The sequence below is a fragment of the Ceratotherium simum genome, chromosome 2, assembly GCF_057802395.1.
Source record: "Ceratotherium simum simum isolate JZ-2026a chromosome 2, ASM5780239v1, whole genome shotgun sequence".
Classification (NCBI taxonomy): domain Eukaryota; kingdom Metazoa; phylum Chordata; class Mammalia; order Perissodactyla; family Rhinocerotidae; genus Ceratotherium; species Ceratotherium simum.
In genome coordinates this window covers 58357826-58376548 of record NC_141901.1, presented here as the reverse complement: position 1 = coordinate 58376548, position 18723 = coordinate 58357826, and the positions used below count along the sequence as shown (strand labels likewise).

The following is an 18723-nucleotide window of genomic DNA, read 5'->3' as shown; positions in this document are numbered from 1 at the left end:
ACTAACTGACCTATAGGGTTGTTTATAACACTGAGATACCAGGACTTTATAATTCTGTCTATTAATTTATATGTATATTAATTGTGTCTATTAATTTATTTATATACACACACAGATATCTTAATCTTATCTTATTTGTCTCTCTTAACTGTTACCTTAAAGGTTATAGTTTATATCTGATGGTCTGTAGTTTCTCTGTGATATATCTGGGTATGGATTCATTTTTATTTATCCTGTTTAGGATTTAGTTTGCTTCTTCAATCTGCTAATTCATGTCTGTCTTCAATTCTGAAAAATTCTGTCTTTATCACTGAAGATTTTGCCTTTAGTCCTCTTTCTATTTTTCCTTCTGGTACTCTGATTAGACCAAGGTCATTTTGTCTTCCTTTTATCTGGACTGCTCTTGAGTATTTTTCATCTCTTTATTTGTGTGTGTCTGGATAATTTCTTCAGATATTCTTGTAGTTCCCTCATTCTCTCTTTAGCTTATCTGCTGTGCTGTTTAACCAGTATGTGGGTTATTAATTTCAGTGTTCATATCAATACTTTTAATGGTAGCAAAAACAAAAATCCAAAAATTACAATCCAATTGCCCATCAACAGAATGAAAAATACATTTGGCATACAATGGAATATGATATAGCAATAAAAATATGCAAATTGTAGCTATGTGCAACAAGTGAGATGAATCTCAGAAACATGATGTTAAGCAAAACCATACAAAACAAAATGATACATTATTTAGGCCTATGCAGACATTTGTGGCAAAGTTATAAAGACAAACAAGAGAATAATGACAAAATTCAGTTTAGAGATCACCTTAGAGGGGAAAGGAAGGTGATGGGTTAGGTTGAGGCACCCAGGAGACTTCAAAGGCAGTGATAATGTTCTTTATCTTAAACTGGGTGGTGTTATATAAATGCTTGTTGTGTCATTCTACCTTACACATATTTCGTAAATTTCTTTTGTACCTACTCAGTATTGATAAAAACATTTTAAAGACCTTAAACAGTTTAAAAATAGAATATACTTTGAGAGCAAATAAACACAAGTATAACCTAATTATCAGCACAGGTATCTTCTTTGAAGAAATAAATGTACAGTTTAGAATTGACTTGTTCACATAATTATTGAATTTTCATTTTACTTGTTAATAGCAGTTTTTAAAAGCTTGAAGTATCAAAGTTTTGATTTTAGATACTAATATCATAATATTCTTCTTTGTTTATAATAGAAAATATTACATAAAATTATTATATTTCAAACCAATTTAAAAAATTAAAGTACAGTTCTCAAATAAATCTCATACTTCACATCCTTGTTTAGAAGGTTCATGGTGACAGTTAAGCCCTCTGCTGTTTTTCTCCTGTGATTGACATGACAGCAGTCTGTGGACTTACCTGTGTGATTATGTACAGCTTGGAATTACTTTAGGTTATTCTTTGAAAATAGGACTTCAAGCAAAGCATCTTGTATTCCTTTTGCAGATGTTGCTGAAGTGCTGCTGAAAGGGCCACAGATGCAAGGATTGGGACACATTTTGAACTTTTAAGCTGTCTGACATTGACCTCCTTTCATTATTAATAAAGAAGCAGCAGGAGCTTAGGATGTATTAACACCAACTCATTAATATACTAACCGGACAATGTTCTGCAACAATTCTGCATTGTAAAGAACTGGATTGGCAAAATAAAATAATTTCGTATTGTACTCAGCTTATAATATGACTCCATGGAGGAAAATTTGATAAGCATGAGGGAAGACCATTCTTTTCATGTTCGTTACAGGTAAGACTACTGCTTTCTTAGTGGGTGATTTTTAATCCTTATTTATATAAATGTGTTTAACTCTGATCATTTCAAATTTAAATTTGAAAATATTCAAAATGTACCAGCCATAGTTAGTATCTGCTGTAAATAATGTTTTCTTTTTGTTGTGGTTAAGTTCTATATCCTTTCTGTAAGAAAATGGTAGTTGAGACCAGTTATATACTATAGTTTGTTTGTTAATCTGTGGAAGAGTTTATGAATAGTTACTTTATAGTTTATAACTCTATATAATGCAATATAAAAATGAAGTATATTTCTGTATCTTTGGGGGTAAAAGATCAATTTTGTAGTGTGGTCAGCTGAATGACCTAATTTTTGTGTTACAACTTTTAAATGGTCATCTTTTATAAATGAGCTTTTTAAAAAATGGGTGTTAACATTGGAATGGGTGAGTACTTTCTAAACATGATAAACTAGGGCCGGCCCCGTGGCTTAGCGGTTAAGTGCGTGCGCTCTGCTGCTGGCGGCCCGGGTTCGGATCCCGGGCATGCACTGACGCACCGCTTCTCCGGCCATGCTGAGGCCATGTCCCACATAGAGCAACTAGAAGGATGTGCACCTATGACACACAACTATCTACGGGGGCTGTGGGGGAAAAAAATAAATAAATAAAAATTATAAACATGATAAACTAATTGCCAGTTTAATATTTAGTGATAAAATATTAATGATATTTCTGATACATTTAGGGACAAAGGAAGGATATTTGCATCATCATTATTTAACATTTATTCTGGAAGTTCTAGCCATTGCACTAAATTGTAAAATAAATAGAAACACAAATATTAGAATGGAAGATATATAATTATTAGTAAAGTGATTAGATACTAATAGATTCTGTATCAAAGCTGTTATAAGTTAAATAAACATCAGAACTTATAGCAATCTCTATATCTTTAATGAGTGAAGGTGTTTGCTACCAAACCTTAGATGTCTTAACACATGTTTAAGAAATGACGAGGAGATTTATTATCCTTTGGAGCAGATGGTTCATGTTAGGGCATGGTGCCAAGCAAGTTTGTATAGGTAAGGTGAGGGCATTTCTATTAAAAATTAAAAAGTTTCAAATAAAAGAAAATGGAAGACATTCAATATAATTAAAATGAACTTTTGATATATGAAATGCCCTCACTCTACCTTTTTGGGCATAGTTCCAGAAGCCTGGGAGTTATTTTACATACTCTCTTCCTTTCTCACTGTCTGTATCTAGCGTGAAGTCTTGCCAGTTTTGCCTCCTAAATGTTGTTTAGATTCATCTACCGGTCTGGATCCTCCCCACCTCTGCTATAGTTCAGGCCCCCATCGTCTTGCCTCTAGACTTCCTTCATTCCCATTCTTATCCTCTTGGAATCCATCTTTTAAACTTGCCACTAGAGGGCTCAGTCTAAAAGCAGAGCTAACCATGCAACCTCTCCTTAATCCCTATGGTAGCTCCTACTCACCTGTGGGGCAGAGCCAAGTTTAACATAGTACACAAGTTCTTTCATTATCTGGCCTCTACCTATTCCTTCGTCCTTCCTTTCAGTCCTCACCTTGAACTTTGAGCTCTGGTTCCCTGTACATGTCATGCTGTTCCGTGTCTTAGTGCCTTTGCTCATGCTATACCCTATGACTTGAATGCCCTTCTCACTTTCTTGTTTTAGCTAATTCTACTAAATATCTGAGATTCAACTCAGAGATTATCTTCTCCTGGAAACCATTTTTAAACTTCATAGTTTGGCTGTGTGCCCTCCATGTGCTCACATAACATCCTGTGCATATCTCTTTCTTAACACCAACTATATTAAAATTCAGTGTACCTGTTTATTTGTAATTGTCTCCTCCTCCCTCCCCACTCCCTTCTTTGACCATTAGCTCCCTTAGGGCAGCCATGATGTCTGGCTCATAGTCCACATTTGATGGAATGTCCATTGGACATAACCATCAGATGAACCTAAGAAGAACAAAAGGTGTTTTTCTGTCTTGCTAAATGTTTTCAAGAGTAGTATGCTTCTTAATACTCTAAGAGCAGCAGATAAGGAGGAGTAGATTGCACCTCTGCCTGTAGGAAGGTCTTAGATTTGTCCTTTTCCCATGATACAGCATAGGTCAAGCATAGTTATACATTGCTATAGGACTTCACCAAAAGAAACTTAAAACTCTATTTTTAGTAAGAATATACCAAACAAATCTCTGGCTTCATCAGTGCTCTAAGACAGCACTTTGTATATTGATTGGATTGTTGTATAATTGCAGGTAATAGTTTGTATCCCTCATGTCAGGAGTTATGGCCTAGTATAAGTTGTTATTCTACTCTGGTAAGCACTTAGCATGTAATGTTTTGTCCATCTGGGTCTTTCATTGTGGAGGTCCTCATCTATCCCTGGAGGAGTTTCTATGGCACAATGAGTTCATAATGTTGAAATGGAATAATTCTTTGGACACTAAGGAACCTCCTGAGAGATATCAGAATGCTTTATGAAATATTTTTCAACCTCTTTGTGAAGGTAGAGAGAAATAGAGACTGATAGTAAGATGGAATTAGTTTCTAAATTTTAAAAAAGTAGACGATTGATTTTAAGTAATTACCGTTAATTTTTTTAGGTATGATAATGTGATTATATTTTTTTGAAAAGGACATCTTTTAGAGATACATACTAAAATATTTACAAATGAAATCATATGCTGTCTGGAATGTACTTCAAAAGAGCCTGGGGTGGAGAGTGAGGATGGAAGTAGAGATGAAACATATTGATAATATATCATATATTGGTAATTGTTGATGTTGAAAGATGGATATATCAGGTTCATTATACTAGTTTCTCTAGTTTTGTGTTTGAGAAGAATTTTTCTTTCCTTGTTCATACTTGTTACTATGAATAATAAACATTTCAATACATTAATATTGTAAACATTAGACTATTGCACATAAGTTGTAAAGGAATATAATTTTGGTGTTGAATTCTTCAATTTTGCTAGATAAGTGTCATTGTTAATAATGTTTTTTCCTGAATAATAGTTTGAGGTAATATGGAGTTGTGGAAAGAGTACTGGCTTTGGAGACAAAGACAGGATTTCATTTCTCATCTTTGCCATTGTATGATCTTGAGCAAGTCATGTAACCTGTCTGTGCATCAGTTTTCCCTTCTGTAATAATTCATATCTCAGAGGGTTATTTTGAGAATTAAATTTGATATAATATATAGTAAAATCACTTTTAGTTTAAGTTACCAATCAAAATTTAAATCAAGATAATTTTGTGCTACTTCCCCTTTTTCAAAGTGTACTGGAATAACTAGATATATGTGGTAAATTGAATGGATTAAATTTGTTTATGGGATCTAGGACTGGTAATAGAAAAGGGTCTATTTCCGTGCGCAATTAGATTACATAGAAGGTGGAGCTAAGGTCCATAAAAAGAGATTTTTTTTTTTTGGTGAGGAAGATCAGCCCTGAGCCAACATCCGTGCTAATCCTCCTCTTTTTGCTGAGGAAGACTGGCTCTGAGCTAACATCTATTGCCAATCCTCCTCCTTTTTCTCCCCAAAGCCCCAGTAGATAGTTGTACGTCATAGTTGCACATCCTTCTAGTTGCTGTATGTGGGATGTGGCCTCAGCCCGGCCGGGGAAGTGATGCGTCAGGGCGCGCCTGGGATCCGAAACCGGGCCGCCAGTAGCCGAGCTCGCGCACTTAACCGCTAAGCCACGGGGCCGGCCCCATAAAAAGAGGTTTAACAAGCACAGAAGACAGAGCACAACGGAGAAGATGCAGAGCACTCTTGTTTTGAATCTTAAGTCCTGCATCCCATCATTTATTCTTAAATAGTGTGTAAGTCCTTTGAGAGGAGAGTCAGATTTGGATATAACTGGTATTAAATCTTTTAAAATGATGTAGCATCAAGGTTTTAATCCTCTTTTGCTTTCACTGATATACTATGAACACAAAAAAAACAAAATTAAGGAGGTAAAGAAAAAAACCTAGTGTAGAAGAAAAGTAAAAATAATAAAATATAAAAATTAAAAGAAATTGAAATGACATGAGTTTGTGCAGAAAATGAGGAATTACAGCTATAATGTTCAATCTGTTAGGAAAAATGAAAATATTTCAGTCAAAGATAGCAGTACTGGGCCGGCCCTGTGGCTTGGTGGTTAAGTGCGCGCGCTGCGATGCTGGTGGCCCGGGTTCGGATCCCGGGTGCGCATCGAGGCACCACTTCTCCGTTCGTCCTGAGGCCGAGTCCCGCATACAGCAACTAGAAGGATGTGCAGCTACGACATACAACTATCCACTGGGGCTTTGGGGGGAAAAAATAAAATAAAGATAGCAGTACTTAGTTTTTTATAGTTATTAGATATGTGCTTTCTTTGCTTATATAACTAGATAGGCCATTAGGAAGAATAAAAGAAAACTTTGTGTTTTAATGGAGAGGTATTTTCCTGGTTTGTCTTCTACTCTGGGTATGTTCTTTGTTTTCAACCCAACTGGTAAACAAATGAAGTAATTCTATTCTCTCATAGAGATAGAGAGGATATGAAATTACTTTCTCTGTTACTATTTAATGATCTTCTGAAAAATTTATAAACTAAGACTGCCTTCACTATTTTGCAATTAGATATATTTGATTGAGGTGTTGGAGATTTTGCCACATTATTGATTTCTTTTTAATAAAATATACCAAAGTCATAATATAGCTCAGAATTAATCATAAACTAGAGAGTTTTGGACTTTATTTTGGGCATTAGTTACTGAAATAACTTTTCTAAGGCAGTTTCTCCTAGAGGGCATTCTCACTCCATGGACTTCAAGGACGGCTGGGTAGCCAGCAGGGTTCTAGTTTGCTATCACTGTTTCTAATGAGAATCACATAAAATGCCTTTTTAAAAATTTGTAGACACCATTCAGTCTATGGCTAAATTTTGTCAGATGCAACATCATTTGGATTGATGTTTCTAGTATAACGTTGTATAAATTTAAATCCAGAAGGTTGAATATTTGTGGTTATTTATTTGAAGAAGGCACTTCTCTGTTTTATATGGATATGGGCAAACACTGTTGCAAACTTCCAATTTTTACACGTCTGACATAGGAAGAGCCAGTTCTGCTTATCCCTGATTTCCTGGTCAGCAACCTAATGGGCTTGATGGTGCTGCTGTGTGTGACTATTTCTCTACCTCTCTCTCAGTGAAATCATGTGCCATCATTAGTATTCATTGTACGGTGGCATGTAAATTTTTTTTTTTTAAGAAGAACAGGGATTTTATTTTATTTTATTTTATTGAGGAAGATTGGCCCTGCACTAACATCTGTTGCCAATCTTCCTCTTTTTCTTTTTTCTCCCCAAAGCCTCAGTACATAGTTGTGTATCATAGTTGTAGAGTTGTAGCTCTTCTGTGTGGGACACCGCCTCAGCATGGCTTGATGAGCATGAATAGGTCCATGCCCAGATCCGAACCAGGGGAACCCCAGGCCACCCAAGCAGAACACACGAACTTAACCGCTACGCCACTGGGCCAGCCACACGTGTAATTTTTTTAACCAATACTCTATTGATGGACATTTAAATTGTTTGTTGTTTTTTGCTGCTATGAACATCGTTTTACATCTATCTTTTTGAATTTGTGTACATATAACTTTAAGATCAGTTCTTAGCAAGTGAAATTGCTCAGTATATAATTTTTTACATAATTGGAATCATACTTAAATTAAAAAATTTTAATAGAAAAAGTAATGTATTTTATATGTAAGACTATTTTTTTCCAGTTTTTTCCCTATCATAATTCTTAGAATCTCAGTGGTTTCAGTAATTAGACAAATAAAGACAACTAGTTCAGGTACCTCATCTAGCAAAAGAACCCTTTAATAAAAAGACATTTTTACATATTGATCTTTTGCTGACTCATTTCTCTTCAAACACAGAATACACCAGTAACCTCATAAAACCTTAAACAAAGATAATCTTTTTCTTTTATGAAATCTCATTTTCAAAAATATAGTTCTAAAGGGAAGTTTTCATTTGTGAAAGACAAAAACAGGATTTATTATTTGAAATGACATATAAAGAAAAATAAATATAGCAATTTAAGGTTTCTGATTTAACCGATTTATTTTTCCATGTACTTTAGATCTTCCCTCCTATATCTAATTGACTTGATCTGATGTTGAAGCAAAATGTTAAATAGAGGTTTACTTGCATTATTTTGCCTAGATCCATAAAGTACGGGTGAAATCACTAGTCCAACTGTGAACAAACGTTAGCCTTTAGCTAACTCACTTGAATTATAAAAAAAGATACCGAGATACAAAACTTGAAAAATTACCTATCAGAGATGACTACACAAATCTGCTTTCTTCTGAACCAGAAGTCTGCTCTGAACCTTTATAATTGGCTCTGTTAATCTTAGTCCAGACTTTTCTTTTAGCTGTGTCAGATTTATTTTCCACTGTTACAATTACATTTTAATTTATGGCTCTAAAGAATCTTGAAGTTTTATAGGCTAAAAGACAGCACCTGAAGAAACATGTTAATTGACCTGCTACTAGAAATATACAAGTATACTCATATTTGAATGAATTTAGGGTGAGTGGTGGTTTAATTCACATTTCCAGTTAAAGCAGTGGTACTCAGCCCTGGCTTGTTCATTGGAATAATGTGGGGCTTTTAAAAACTACTGATGATGGGCCGGCCCCGTGGCTTAGCGGCTAAGTGCGCGCGTTCCGCTGCTGGCGGCCCAGATTCGGATCCCAGGCGCGCACCGACACACCACTTCTCCGGCCGTGCTGAGGCCGCATCCCACATACAGCAACTAGAAGGATGTGCAGCTATGACGTACAACTACCTACTGGGGCTTTGGGAGAAAAAAATAAATAAATAAATAAAATTAGGGCCGGCCCCGTGGCTTAGCGGTTAAGTGCGTGCTCTCCGCTGCCGGCGTCCTGGGTTTGGATCCCGGGTGCGCACCGAGGCACCACTCCTCCAGCCATGCTGAGGCCGCATCCCACATACAGCAACTAGAAGGATGTGCAGCTATGACAGACAACTATGTACTGGGGCTTTGGGGGAAAAATAAATAAATAAAATCTTTAAAAAAAATAAAAAAATAAAAAATAATAAAAAAAAAATAAATAAAAGGTATGTTAAAATAAATAAATAAATAAAATAAAAAATAAAACTACTGATGGCCAGACCTCACACCCAAAGAGGGGGACCCAACATTGAGAGTTTTAAAGAGTGCTCCATAGGAATTCTGCTTTTGTGCAGCCAGGATTAAGAACCACTGCTCTGTTAGAGTTGCTCAAAGCTAATTCTAATAAGGAGTAATTTAGTGCTGCTCCAGAAATCAAATGATTGATGAGCTAAATGAGAGTTTTCCACTGGGTGATATGTATACCATGGGTGGTACATAAGGTAATTTTACTCTCTTTTTGATTTTAATAGTTAGATATTTGTCTTAATGTGCCTTAGGAAATAAAAATAAGTATCACATCAAACTCAGTTTCACAGATACTGCTTTGGATGAAGCTAGAGTTTTTTTAATAACTGTGCCAATTTAAAGGAAATTTGCCAAATTATAGAAACACATTTAAGTGAATGATTAGGTAGTACATAGACTTGGCAGAAATCACGAAAATGTTGAAGAAACACAATGGCACCTTTGAGGATGGGCACCTACTAAAAGTCAGGATTAAAACCTGAAGTATCAGTGGTAGACTTTGAGAATTGGAATTTCTGCACATCTTTAAGTCATTACTTTCTAAAGTAAAGTTTCTTGACACTTAGTTCTCTTATGGAAGTGTGCCTTGTAGATCAAGATATTTTGCTCCTCTGTTTTTCTAAGTACAGGTGATCGTGTGGGGGTAAGAAAAGGAAGGAGTGTGTGTGTGTGTGTGTGTATGAGTGTGTGAGACAGAGAAGGAGAGATGGATGGTAGGAGGGGTTGATGGACAGGTAAGTAGATCACCTGGATACCTGGATAGAGAAGAGTAGTATTATACGACTTCATCTTCCCCAGGCACCCCTGTTCTCCCCAAACTCTCAGGAAGTCCATAAGTCTGCCACAACTCAGAACAGTGTAGGAAACACTACTTTAAGTTCTCTCATTGGTAAAGTGGGTTGCTCTGGGTAGGCCAGTTAAAATGGGCTCCATGGGCCGGCCCTGTGGCTTGGTGGTTAAGTGCGCGCGCTGCGATGCTGGTGGCCCGGGTTCGGATCCCGGGTGCGCATCGAGGCACCACTTCTCCGTTCATCCTGAGGCCGAGTCCCACATACAGCAACTAGAAGGATGTGCAGCTACGACACACAACTATCCACTGGGGCTTTGGGGGGAAAAATAAAATAAATAAAATCTTTAAAAAAAAAATAAATAAATAAAATAAAATAAAATGGGCTCCATATAGATATATTTAGCTATCCTATATAAAAGACCTCTGAGGCTCAGAGACACTTTAATAGGCAAATTAGGTCTTGCTATAAATAATAGTTTACCGTTTTATCAATGATGTGTGTATACTTCAATTATAGAGGCAGCTGTTCTGAGCCAGAGTAGCCACAGTCCACATTTAAATTATATTACTTGAAGTTAAAAACACTGTGATGCAGTTGTAATGTAATGTTGTAATGTCTGTCCTGTATAATTTTATAGAATGGAAGCTTCTTGTCTAGAACTTGCCTTGGAGGGGGAACGTCTGTGTAAATTAGGAGACTGCCGTGCTGGTGTGTCCTTCTTTGAAGCTGCAGTTCAAGTTGGAACTGAAGACCTAAAAACACTGAGTGCTATTTACAGCCAGCTGGGCAATGCTTATTTTTATTTGCATGATTATGCCAAAGCATTAGAATACCATCATCATGATTTAACTCTTGCAAGGTAATTAAGTTTTTTAATACTCTTTCTTCCTAAATTAACTGTCACTTTAAAAAATATTTTCATTCAGTTAAATTAAAAATATTTTCATTCAGTTAAAAAAACTAAATACATTTAGTGAGTTCTAATTCAATAGCATTACATTTTAAAACTAATCTTTAGGCTGAACACAGAGTTGAATTAAATGAATGAATAGTAGTGAAATGATCCTAGAGTTTAATTAAATGAATGAAACATTAATTAAATCTAAATACAGAAATGGAAGTTTTAAATTTTTATTTAAAGTAGGTTTCAAGGCTAATGGGTCTTTCTTACCTTAAGCGTGTCCGTTGTCCTCTAGGGAAAAATGTGCTCTGGCTGCTTCTTTTTAACACCATTTGCTTTTCTTTTTTTCAGGACTATTGGAGACCAGTTGGGGGAGGCCAAAGCTAGTGGTAATCTGGGGAACACCTTAAAGGTCCTTGGGAATTTTGATGAAGCTGTAGTTTGTTGTCAGCGACACCTGGACATTTCCAGAGAGCTTAATGACAAGGTAATAAGGAAACGTTATATAGTAGGCCAACTGTTTTCATTGAAATTGCTTTATGTTTTAATTCTATTTCATTATTCTGTAGTTTATCTAAAAGTTAATACCAAAAAAGAAAATACTCATAGAAAAATAGAAGAAAAAGAGAAACATCATAAAAGTATTAAAATAGAGGAAAAAAAGGAAATAGTGAGAGGCCCTTCTTTCATTAAGTAATCATTCGTCCGGTTCTGTATGGATGGCCAATGCAAACATTTCCCTCTTTTGACCATAATATCAAGGATATTACAAATAAATATGTGTGATAAATATTATAATACCTGTCCTCTGATTTTACAATGTAAACTCTGCTGTTATCTTCATTTAGGTGGGAGAAGCAAGAGCACTTTACAATCTTGGAAATGTGTATCACGCCAAAGGGAAAAGTTTTGGCTGCCCTGGTCCTCAGGATGTAGGAGAATTTCCAGAAGAAGTGAGAAACGCTCTGCAGGCAGCTGTGGATTATTATGAGTGAGTAGCAGTGATGCAGTCATGTGGCCCACCTAAGCTGGGGATCTACTATACATTCTGTATCTGGTACTAAGTTTTTAAGTTTGGCAAAGGTTTTAAAGTTATGGACTAGTAACTAAAACTAAATCATCAAATCGTCGCCGGAATGTTGTATTATTGTATTAGTGGTAATTCTTTCCCCAGGAAAGCTTTCATTTAAACTGCAGACCAGTGCCACTTAGTGGCAAAAGAAAGAAATATCAATGGTTAGTCTAAGTTATTTGGAGTAAATTTAGTCTTTTATCAATAGAATTTCATAGAACTTCTTAGCTATAGGGGTTCCAAGATTAGCTGTGTCCTTGACCCTGGGCAGAAACCTACCTGAATGGTTCAGTCAGGTGTTCCCAGCTATTTCCTATAATCACCCTCCATCATGGATGTATTTTTAAAATGTGGCACATTATGGCTGAAAGCTTATTTAACTTTTTTTGTGTGTGTGAGGAAGATCAGCCCTGAGCTAACATCCATGCTAATCCTCCTCTTTGTGCTGAGGAAGACCGGCTCTGAGCTAACGTCTATTGCCAATCCTCCTCCTTTTTTTTCCCCGAAGCCTCAGTAGATAGTTGTATGTCATAGCTGCACATCCTTCTAGTTGCTGTATGTGGGACATGGCCTCAGCATGGCTGGAGAAGTGGTGCGTCGGTGCACACCCGGGATCCGAACCTGGGCCGCCAGTAGCGGAGCGCACGCACTTAACCGCCAAGCCACGGGGCCGGCCCTTATTTAACTTTTTTTTCTGGTAAAAAGAGTTAGATTTGTAAATCAAATCAATTTTGTTCTTATCAATAAATTTTTTTCTCAAACTTATTTTTTCACAACTGTTTGTATCTCTTAGGGAAAACCTATCACTAGTGACTGCTCTGGGTGACCGAGCAGCCCAAGGACGTGCCTTTGGAAATCTTGGAAACACACATTACCTCCTTGGCAACTTCAGGGATGCTGTTATAGCTCATGAGCAGGTACAGTGCAGGTCATATCCCCATCAGTGGTTTGAACAGTGATTAGATTATTCTTTAGTTTTTATTATAGCTGTATCTAATTAAAATTTTCTGTTTCAGCGTCTCCTTATTGCAAAAGAATTTGGAGATAAAGCAGCTGAAAGAAGAGCATATAGCAACCTTGGAAATGCATATATATTTCTTGGAGAATTTGAAACTGCCTCTGAATACTACAAGTTAGTTTAATATTTCTATAGATAAATGTAAAATGAGTAGTTATGTAATCTTATTAAATCATAGGCTTTGGGTTTTTTATTTTATTTATTTATTTTATTTATTTATTTTTTGTGAGGACATCAGCCCTGTGCTAACATCTGCCAATCCTCCTGTTTTTTTTCTTTTGCTGAGGAAGACTGGCCCTGGGCTAACATCCATGCCCATCTTCCTCCACTTTATATGGGACGCCGCCACAGCATGGCTTACCAAGCAGTGCATCGGTGCACGCCCGGGATCTGACCTGGCGAACCCCAGGCCGCCGCAGCGGAGCGTGCGCACTTAACCACTTGCGCCACCACGCTGGCCCCAGGCTTTGGGTTTAAACCCTGCTTTTTGCTGCATGCTAGCAGCAGGACCTTGGGCTTCTACACCTCGGTTTCCTCATCTTTATCGGAAGATATCAATACCTTGCTTTTGGGATTGTTGTGAGGAATGAATGAAAGAATATATTAAGCACTTACTTAGCACATACCAGGCACATAGTGCTCAATAAATATTATTGTACCTAAGATTTAATAGCAGCACTATGACCCCTTTATATTTTTATTAGTTTTTATCTTTAAAACTAATTGTTTTTAAATGAAATTCTAAACTTTTAAACTTGTTTAGCATGTGTGATGTGTATATTTATATGCTTTTTTCCACCTAATTATGGGTTTGCAGGTAGGCCACAAGAAAGCCTGGTAACAAAAATATGCTGTAGTTTCCACCAGTGATCACTGAATTTTTTTCCCCACCATCGCACCCTCCTATTAATAAGTTCTCTTCCCACCCTCTCTGCCCGTCTTGGATCCTCACCGTAAACTGAGGCCTCATTCATTTACCTGAGGAGTTGGCAATCCCAGCTTCTTCTGTGGCAGGGTCTTTTTAACCTATGAGTAGACTTGAAACGTAGATGATAGCAAAGTTTAGACTGCTTCAGGTTGCCTGGTCTGTGCTTTCTAGATTGTTTGGAGTTTTCCCTAATTAGTGGGGATTGAAGGCCATACAGACCTTAGTTAGAAGCCAGTTTGACTGAACCAAAGACACAGTGATTTATTTGTATTTTATTGTTAAAGAATCCAATGTGAGAAAGTTCTGGATAGTTTGTCATCTGAAAAAAAAAGGTAAAATTGCTTTAAGTCCATCTAAAAAACCAGAATGTTATCCCACCCTACTTTAAACATTGACTAATGGTTAGTATTTGTTGGTTGATTAGTTTAGATATGAAATATCCTCCCAAATAAAATACATTATATAATTTATATTATGTATTTATCTTAATATAAAATAAATATATTTTATATATTATATATTATATAATTTATATTACATATTATATATTTTGATTTTAAATATAAAAGTTTCTTATATTTTAAAGCCAAGAGACATAGAAAAATCTTAATAAATGATGTACCTGTATGAAATACTGAAAAATTCTATAATAAAGTGGGTGGTGGCTATTTGACTGAAAAAGCATGAGTATAAAGTAATGCAACTTAACCCCTGCCCCCCATAAGCAGTCTAGAACTCAGAGCTTGACACATATTCCAAAAATATTGGTTAAAAATATTTTTAGAACTCTCCTTTGGAGTTGTTTTCAGGGCCACACAAGAAGACTGTCAACATCATAGATCTATATCCTTCAAGATAGAAAGCAGTAGTTTGGTAAACCCACTTGAATAATTGAATGTGGTTCCAGAAAGACTTCTGACCATGTACAGTTAACTGTACCTTCAAAAAATAATGGTGTGCCAGAAAGGATCATGCCACAGGATCTGAAGGCAATTACAAAAATCTTCCAAAAATGTTTGAGAGGACAGGCAACATTAAAATAAGTGTGTAGCCTCCCAGGGTGGCAGCTTTGAAGGTATCATCATTAAATATATAATTTCAGGTTTGTTTAAAAAAAAATCACATTATCATATATTTATTTTTCATATAGTTATAAATGATATGAAGTATTTATACAATTTGGCAGAAGTTTGGGGAAAGAGTTATTTAAATTATTGGATCCAAAAGCATCTGTAGGTTTAGGGCCGGCCCTGTGGCTTGGTGGTTAAGTGCGCGCGCTGCGATGCTGGTGGCCCGGGTTCGGATCCCGGGTGCGCATCGAGGCACCACTTCTCCGTCCATCCTGAGGCCGAGTCCCACATACAGCAACTAGAAGGATGTGCAGCTATGACATACAACTATCTACTGGGGCTTTGGGGGGAAAAAATAAAATAAATAAAATCTTAAAAAAAAAAAAAAAAAAAAAAAAAAAAAAAAAAAAAAAAAAGCATCTGTAGGTTTAAGTGTTGATAATAACAAAACAATATTAACGTTTATTAGCATCTGTGAGCAAGATGCTATTCTAAGCACTTTATAATTCATTTAATTTTTTTTTTAATTTTATTTATTTTTTTCCCCCAAAGCCTCAGTAGATAGTTGTACGTCATAGCTGCACACCTTTCTAGTTGCTGTATGTGGGACGCGGCCTCAGCATGGCCAGAGAAGCGGCACGTCGATGCGCGCCCGGGATCGAACCTGGGCTACCAGCAGCGGAGCGCGCGCACTTAACCACTAAGCCACGGGGCCAGCCCTAATTCATTTAATTTTTATAAAACCCTGTGAAGTATTTTACATATGAAGAAACTAGTGCCTAGAGAGGTTGAGTGACTTGCTCTAATCACAGAGCTAGTAATTGGCAAAGTTGGGATTTGAACCCAGACACTCTAGCTCTGCGGTCCGTGCTCTTAACTGCTACACACTAGCTTCTCATTGACAATTCCACATGTTTTGGTAGAATTTGGTTAATGTTTAAATGTAGTATTTAATATTTTTCATAAATCAGTGATTAATGGCCTACACATAAGAATTTTAACTATTTTAAATTTTGACAAAACGTAAAGGCAAGAGTATGATTGAAAAGAGGTTATGTGGACAAAAGTCTCTTACTTTAAGTTATTGCCACTACAACAGGGAAAGTTTTTTTAAATGTTAAAAATAACAATGTTAATCTTTAGAGGTAGTTGATCTCCTGTGTCAATACTCCTTTTCTCTGGAGAATTAATAGGACTCTCAACTTCTAAAAGTCTGGATTTGCCTTTTGTGTTTTCAAAGACATCTTTCCATTTTGTCTAAAAGTAATGGAGAAAGTATGGGATATTAGGCTCTAAGACAGATTTACTGTAAAGGCAGGAGGAAAAGTGAGAGTTTTATTTTATTATAGCCAAAACTAAAAATGATCATTACGTAAGAATTAATTTCTTCTTTTAGAAAGACACTACTATTGGCTCGACAGCTTAAAGACAGAGCTGTAGAAGCACAGTCTTGCTACAGTCTTGGAAATACATATACTTTACTTCAGGACTACGAAAAGGCCATTGATTATCATCTGAAGCACTTAGCAATTGCTCAAGAGCTAAATGATAGGTAAGCTATATACCTTTTTACTTTAGTTACAGTAAAATATAATACATTGTTTAATCCCAAGAATTTTTCCGTTAAGTTGCTTGTTTGTTTTTTTCCTTTGCTTTCTTTTTAATTCCTTTTAAGGAATTTCCTCTGTTTCAGTGACATCCTCTGTATATTATTGTTTGAAGGGCTAGCATGTGTTAGAGGATTAGATTCCTTCCATATAGTCTGGAACCAAGATCAGTAACTGGGTCATAAACTCAGTCATTTTCACAGGTCCTGCTGTCTACGTCAGTGTAGGAATTGTGGTGAACTTAGAGATAAGGCCTGATGTAAAGGGGACAGTTGCTACTCAACTCCAGCTGGTTGTTGCCAGGCAGGAATAAGGGTCCATTATGTCCAGATCTTCCTCTTTTTTCAAGAGAAGCTGAAAGTCCTGAGTTTTATGTGATGTCTTCTGATTTTTAAATGTTAATGGCTAATTTTTTTTTAACTGTATGAAAAAATAGCATATCTCTGCAGGCCTTGAGTCTGTGATGTTTGCTTTAGGAAGATAGATTTTTACCTCAGTATGAAGAAGAACTTCTGTATACAATTGTTAAAAATGAAGTATGTGGCCTCAAGAGGTAATGAGTTCTCTCTCTCTGGGAGGTGTTCAGACATGGACCAAATGATTACCTGGTTGGGCTGTCATAGAAAGAAACTGGGGTAGTTGAACTAGAAGACCTATCCCTGAGATTTTATTATTTTATAAAACATTGCATGTTTTAAAAGGATGTTTTCCATTTTAATACTTGTTTCTTTTTTTTTTTTTTTAAAGATTTTATTTATTCATTTTTTTCCCCCCAAAGCCCCAGTAGATAGTTGTATGTCATAGGTTCACATCCTTCTAGTTGCTGTACGTGGGTCTCGGCCTCGCGTTGGACGGAGAAGTGGTGCCTTGGGGCGTGCCCGGGATCCGAACCCGGGCCGCCAGCATCAGAGCGCACGCACTTAACCGCTAAGCCACGGAGCCGGCCCTAATACTTGTTTCTGAGTTCAGTATTATGTGGGTATTCTAATATGTCTCTATTATTAAGTTAGTATGTCCTTTTTTTTTGTGAGGAAAATCAGCCCTGAGCTAACATCTGCCAATCCTCCTCTTTTTTTGCTGAGGAAGACTGGCCTTGGGCTAACATCCATGCCCATCCTCCTCCACTTTATATGGGACACGGCCACAGCATGGCTTGCCAAGCGGTGCATCAGTGCACGCCTGAGATCCAAACCCCGGGCTGCTGCAGTGGAGCGCACGCACTTAACCGCTGCGCCACCGGGCCAGCTCGATAGTATGTTCTTTATATGAAAGACCAAATAAGTCCAAAGTAGTGTTTATACCTTAATTAACCTGCTAGATAGCTTTTATTCCGCATACAGACTTCCTTTCAGATAACTGCATGTTAGCTTTGAATTATTTTGTAGAATTGGTGAAGGAAGAGCATGTTGGAGCTTAGGAAATGCATACACAGCTCTAGGAAATCATGATCAAGCGATGCATTTTGCTGAAAAGCACTTGGAAATTTCAAGAGAGGTATGAGACTAAAAAATTGCTATCTGTGCTATTGTGATTCACCAATCAGCAGGGAGGAAAGCCCTCTTATTTCTCTAGATTGCTCCTGTATTGCTGAGTAATAAATTTAATTATACGTTGTTCTCTTGGCATTAGAACTGCACAAAGCATTTTGAGATATGGATCAGTGGTCTGTTTGCACTGGCCTTGATGTAGGAGGACAGGAAGGTAAGGCTGGGCATGGGGGAATGGAAAGATTGCTAAAATATGCCTCCACCATACCCCATCTCTCCGTGGAAAAGTAGTATGGTATGGAAGGAAAAACATGATTTCTAGAATCAAGGACTAGTTCCTGTTACAGTTCTGCCACTTGCTGCCTATTTGAGCTTGGAATCCTTTTCTGAGCCTCATTTTTCTCATCTGTAAATGGGAATAATAATAATATCTACCTTACAAATCATTGTAAGGATTAGACATAGTGTATATAAAAGTGCCTAGTATAATGTCTAATGCTGGCTTAATAAATAAATGTTAACTATTACTATAGAATGGAAATAAAATATTCTAAGGACATTTTATTCACATGATCCAAGTTAACGTGTCACAGAATAACCTACATTATCATTTAATATGATCATAGAGATTAAGAGCAATCTAATATTTAGAGAACTAAAGAATTGATAGAATACAGTTAGCTATCCTATTGCCATACTTTAGAAACTTCCCTTTTCTTTCTTTATTCCTTAAAAGAACTATTAATGAAAAAATCCATTTCATTCATCATCTCATAATTGTATTATAATAACTGTTTTCATTCTCTCTTTTCTTCCAGTTTTAGGTTCA

General features: G+C 36.6%; 1 protein-coding gene across 1 annotated transcript in view; it reads left to right on the top strand.

Annotated features, from left to right (window-relative positions):
* The window catches only part of GPSM2 (G protein signaling modulator 2), a 45994-nt gene that overhangs the window by 8620 nt on the left and 18651 nt on the right, over positions 1 to 18723 (top strand). The window contains exons 2-9 of the mRNA XM_087446278.1: positions 1488 to 1787; positions 10449 to 10670; positions 11064 to 11199; positions 11561 to 11703; positions 12578 to 12701; positions 12801 to 12916; positions 16197 to 16352; positions 17793 to 17901. Coding sequence (XP_087302404.1) covers positions 1732 to 1787; positions 10449 to 10670; positions 11064 to 11199; positions 11561 to 11703; positions 12578 to 12701; positions 12801 to 12916; positions 16197 to 16352; positions 17793 to 17901 — 1062 coding nt within the window. The 5' untranslated portion in view covers positions 1488 to 1731. The remainder of the gene's footprint in view (positions 1 to 1487; positions 1788 to 10448; positions 10671 to 11063; positions 11200 to 11560; positions 11704 to 12577; positions 12702 to 12800; positions 12917 to 16196; positions 16353 to 17792; positions 17902 to 18723) is intronic.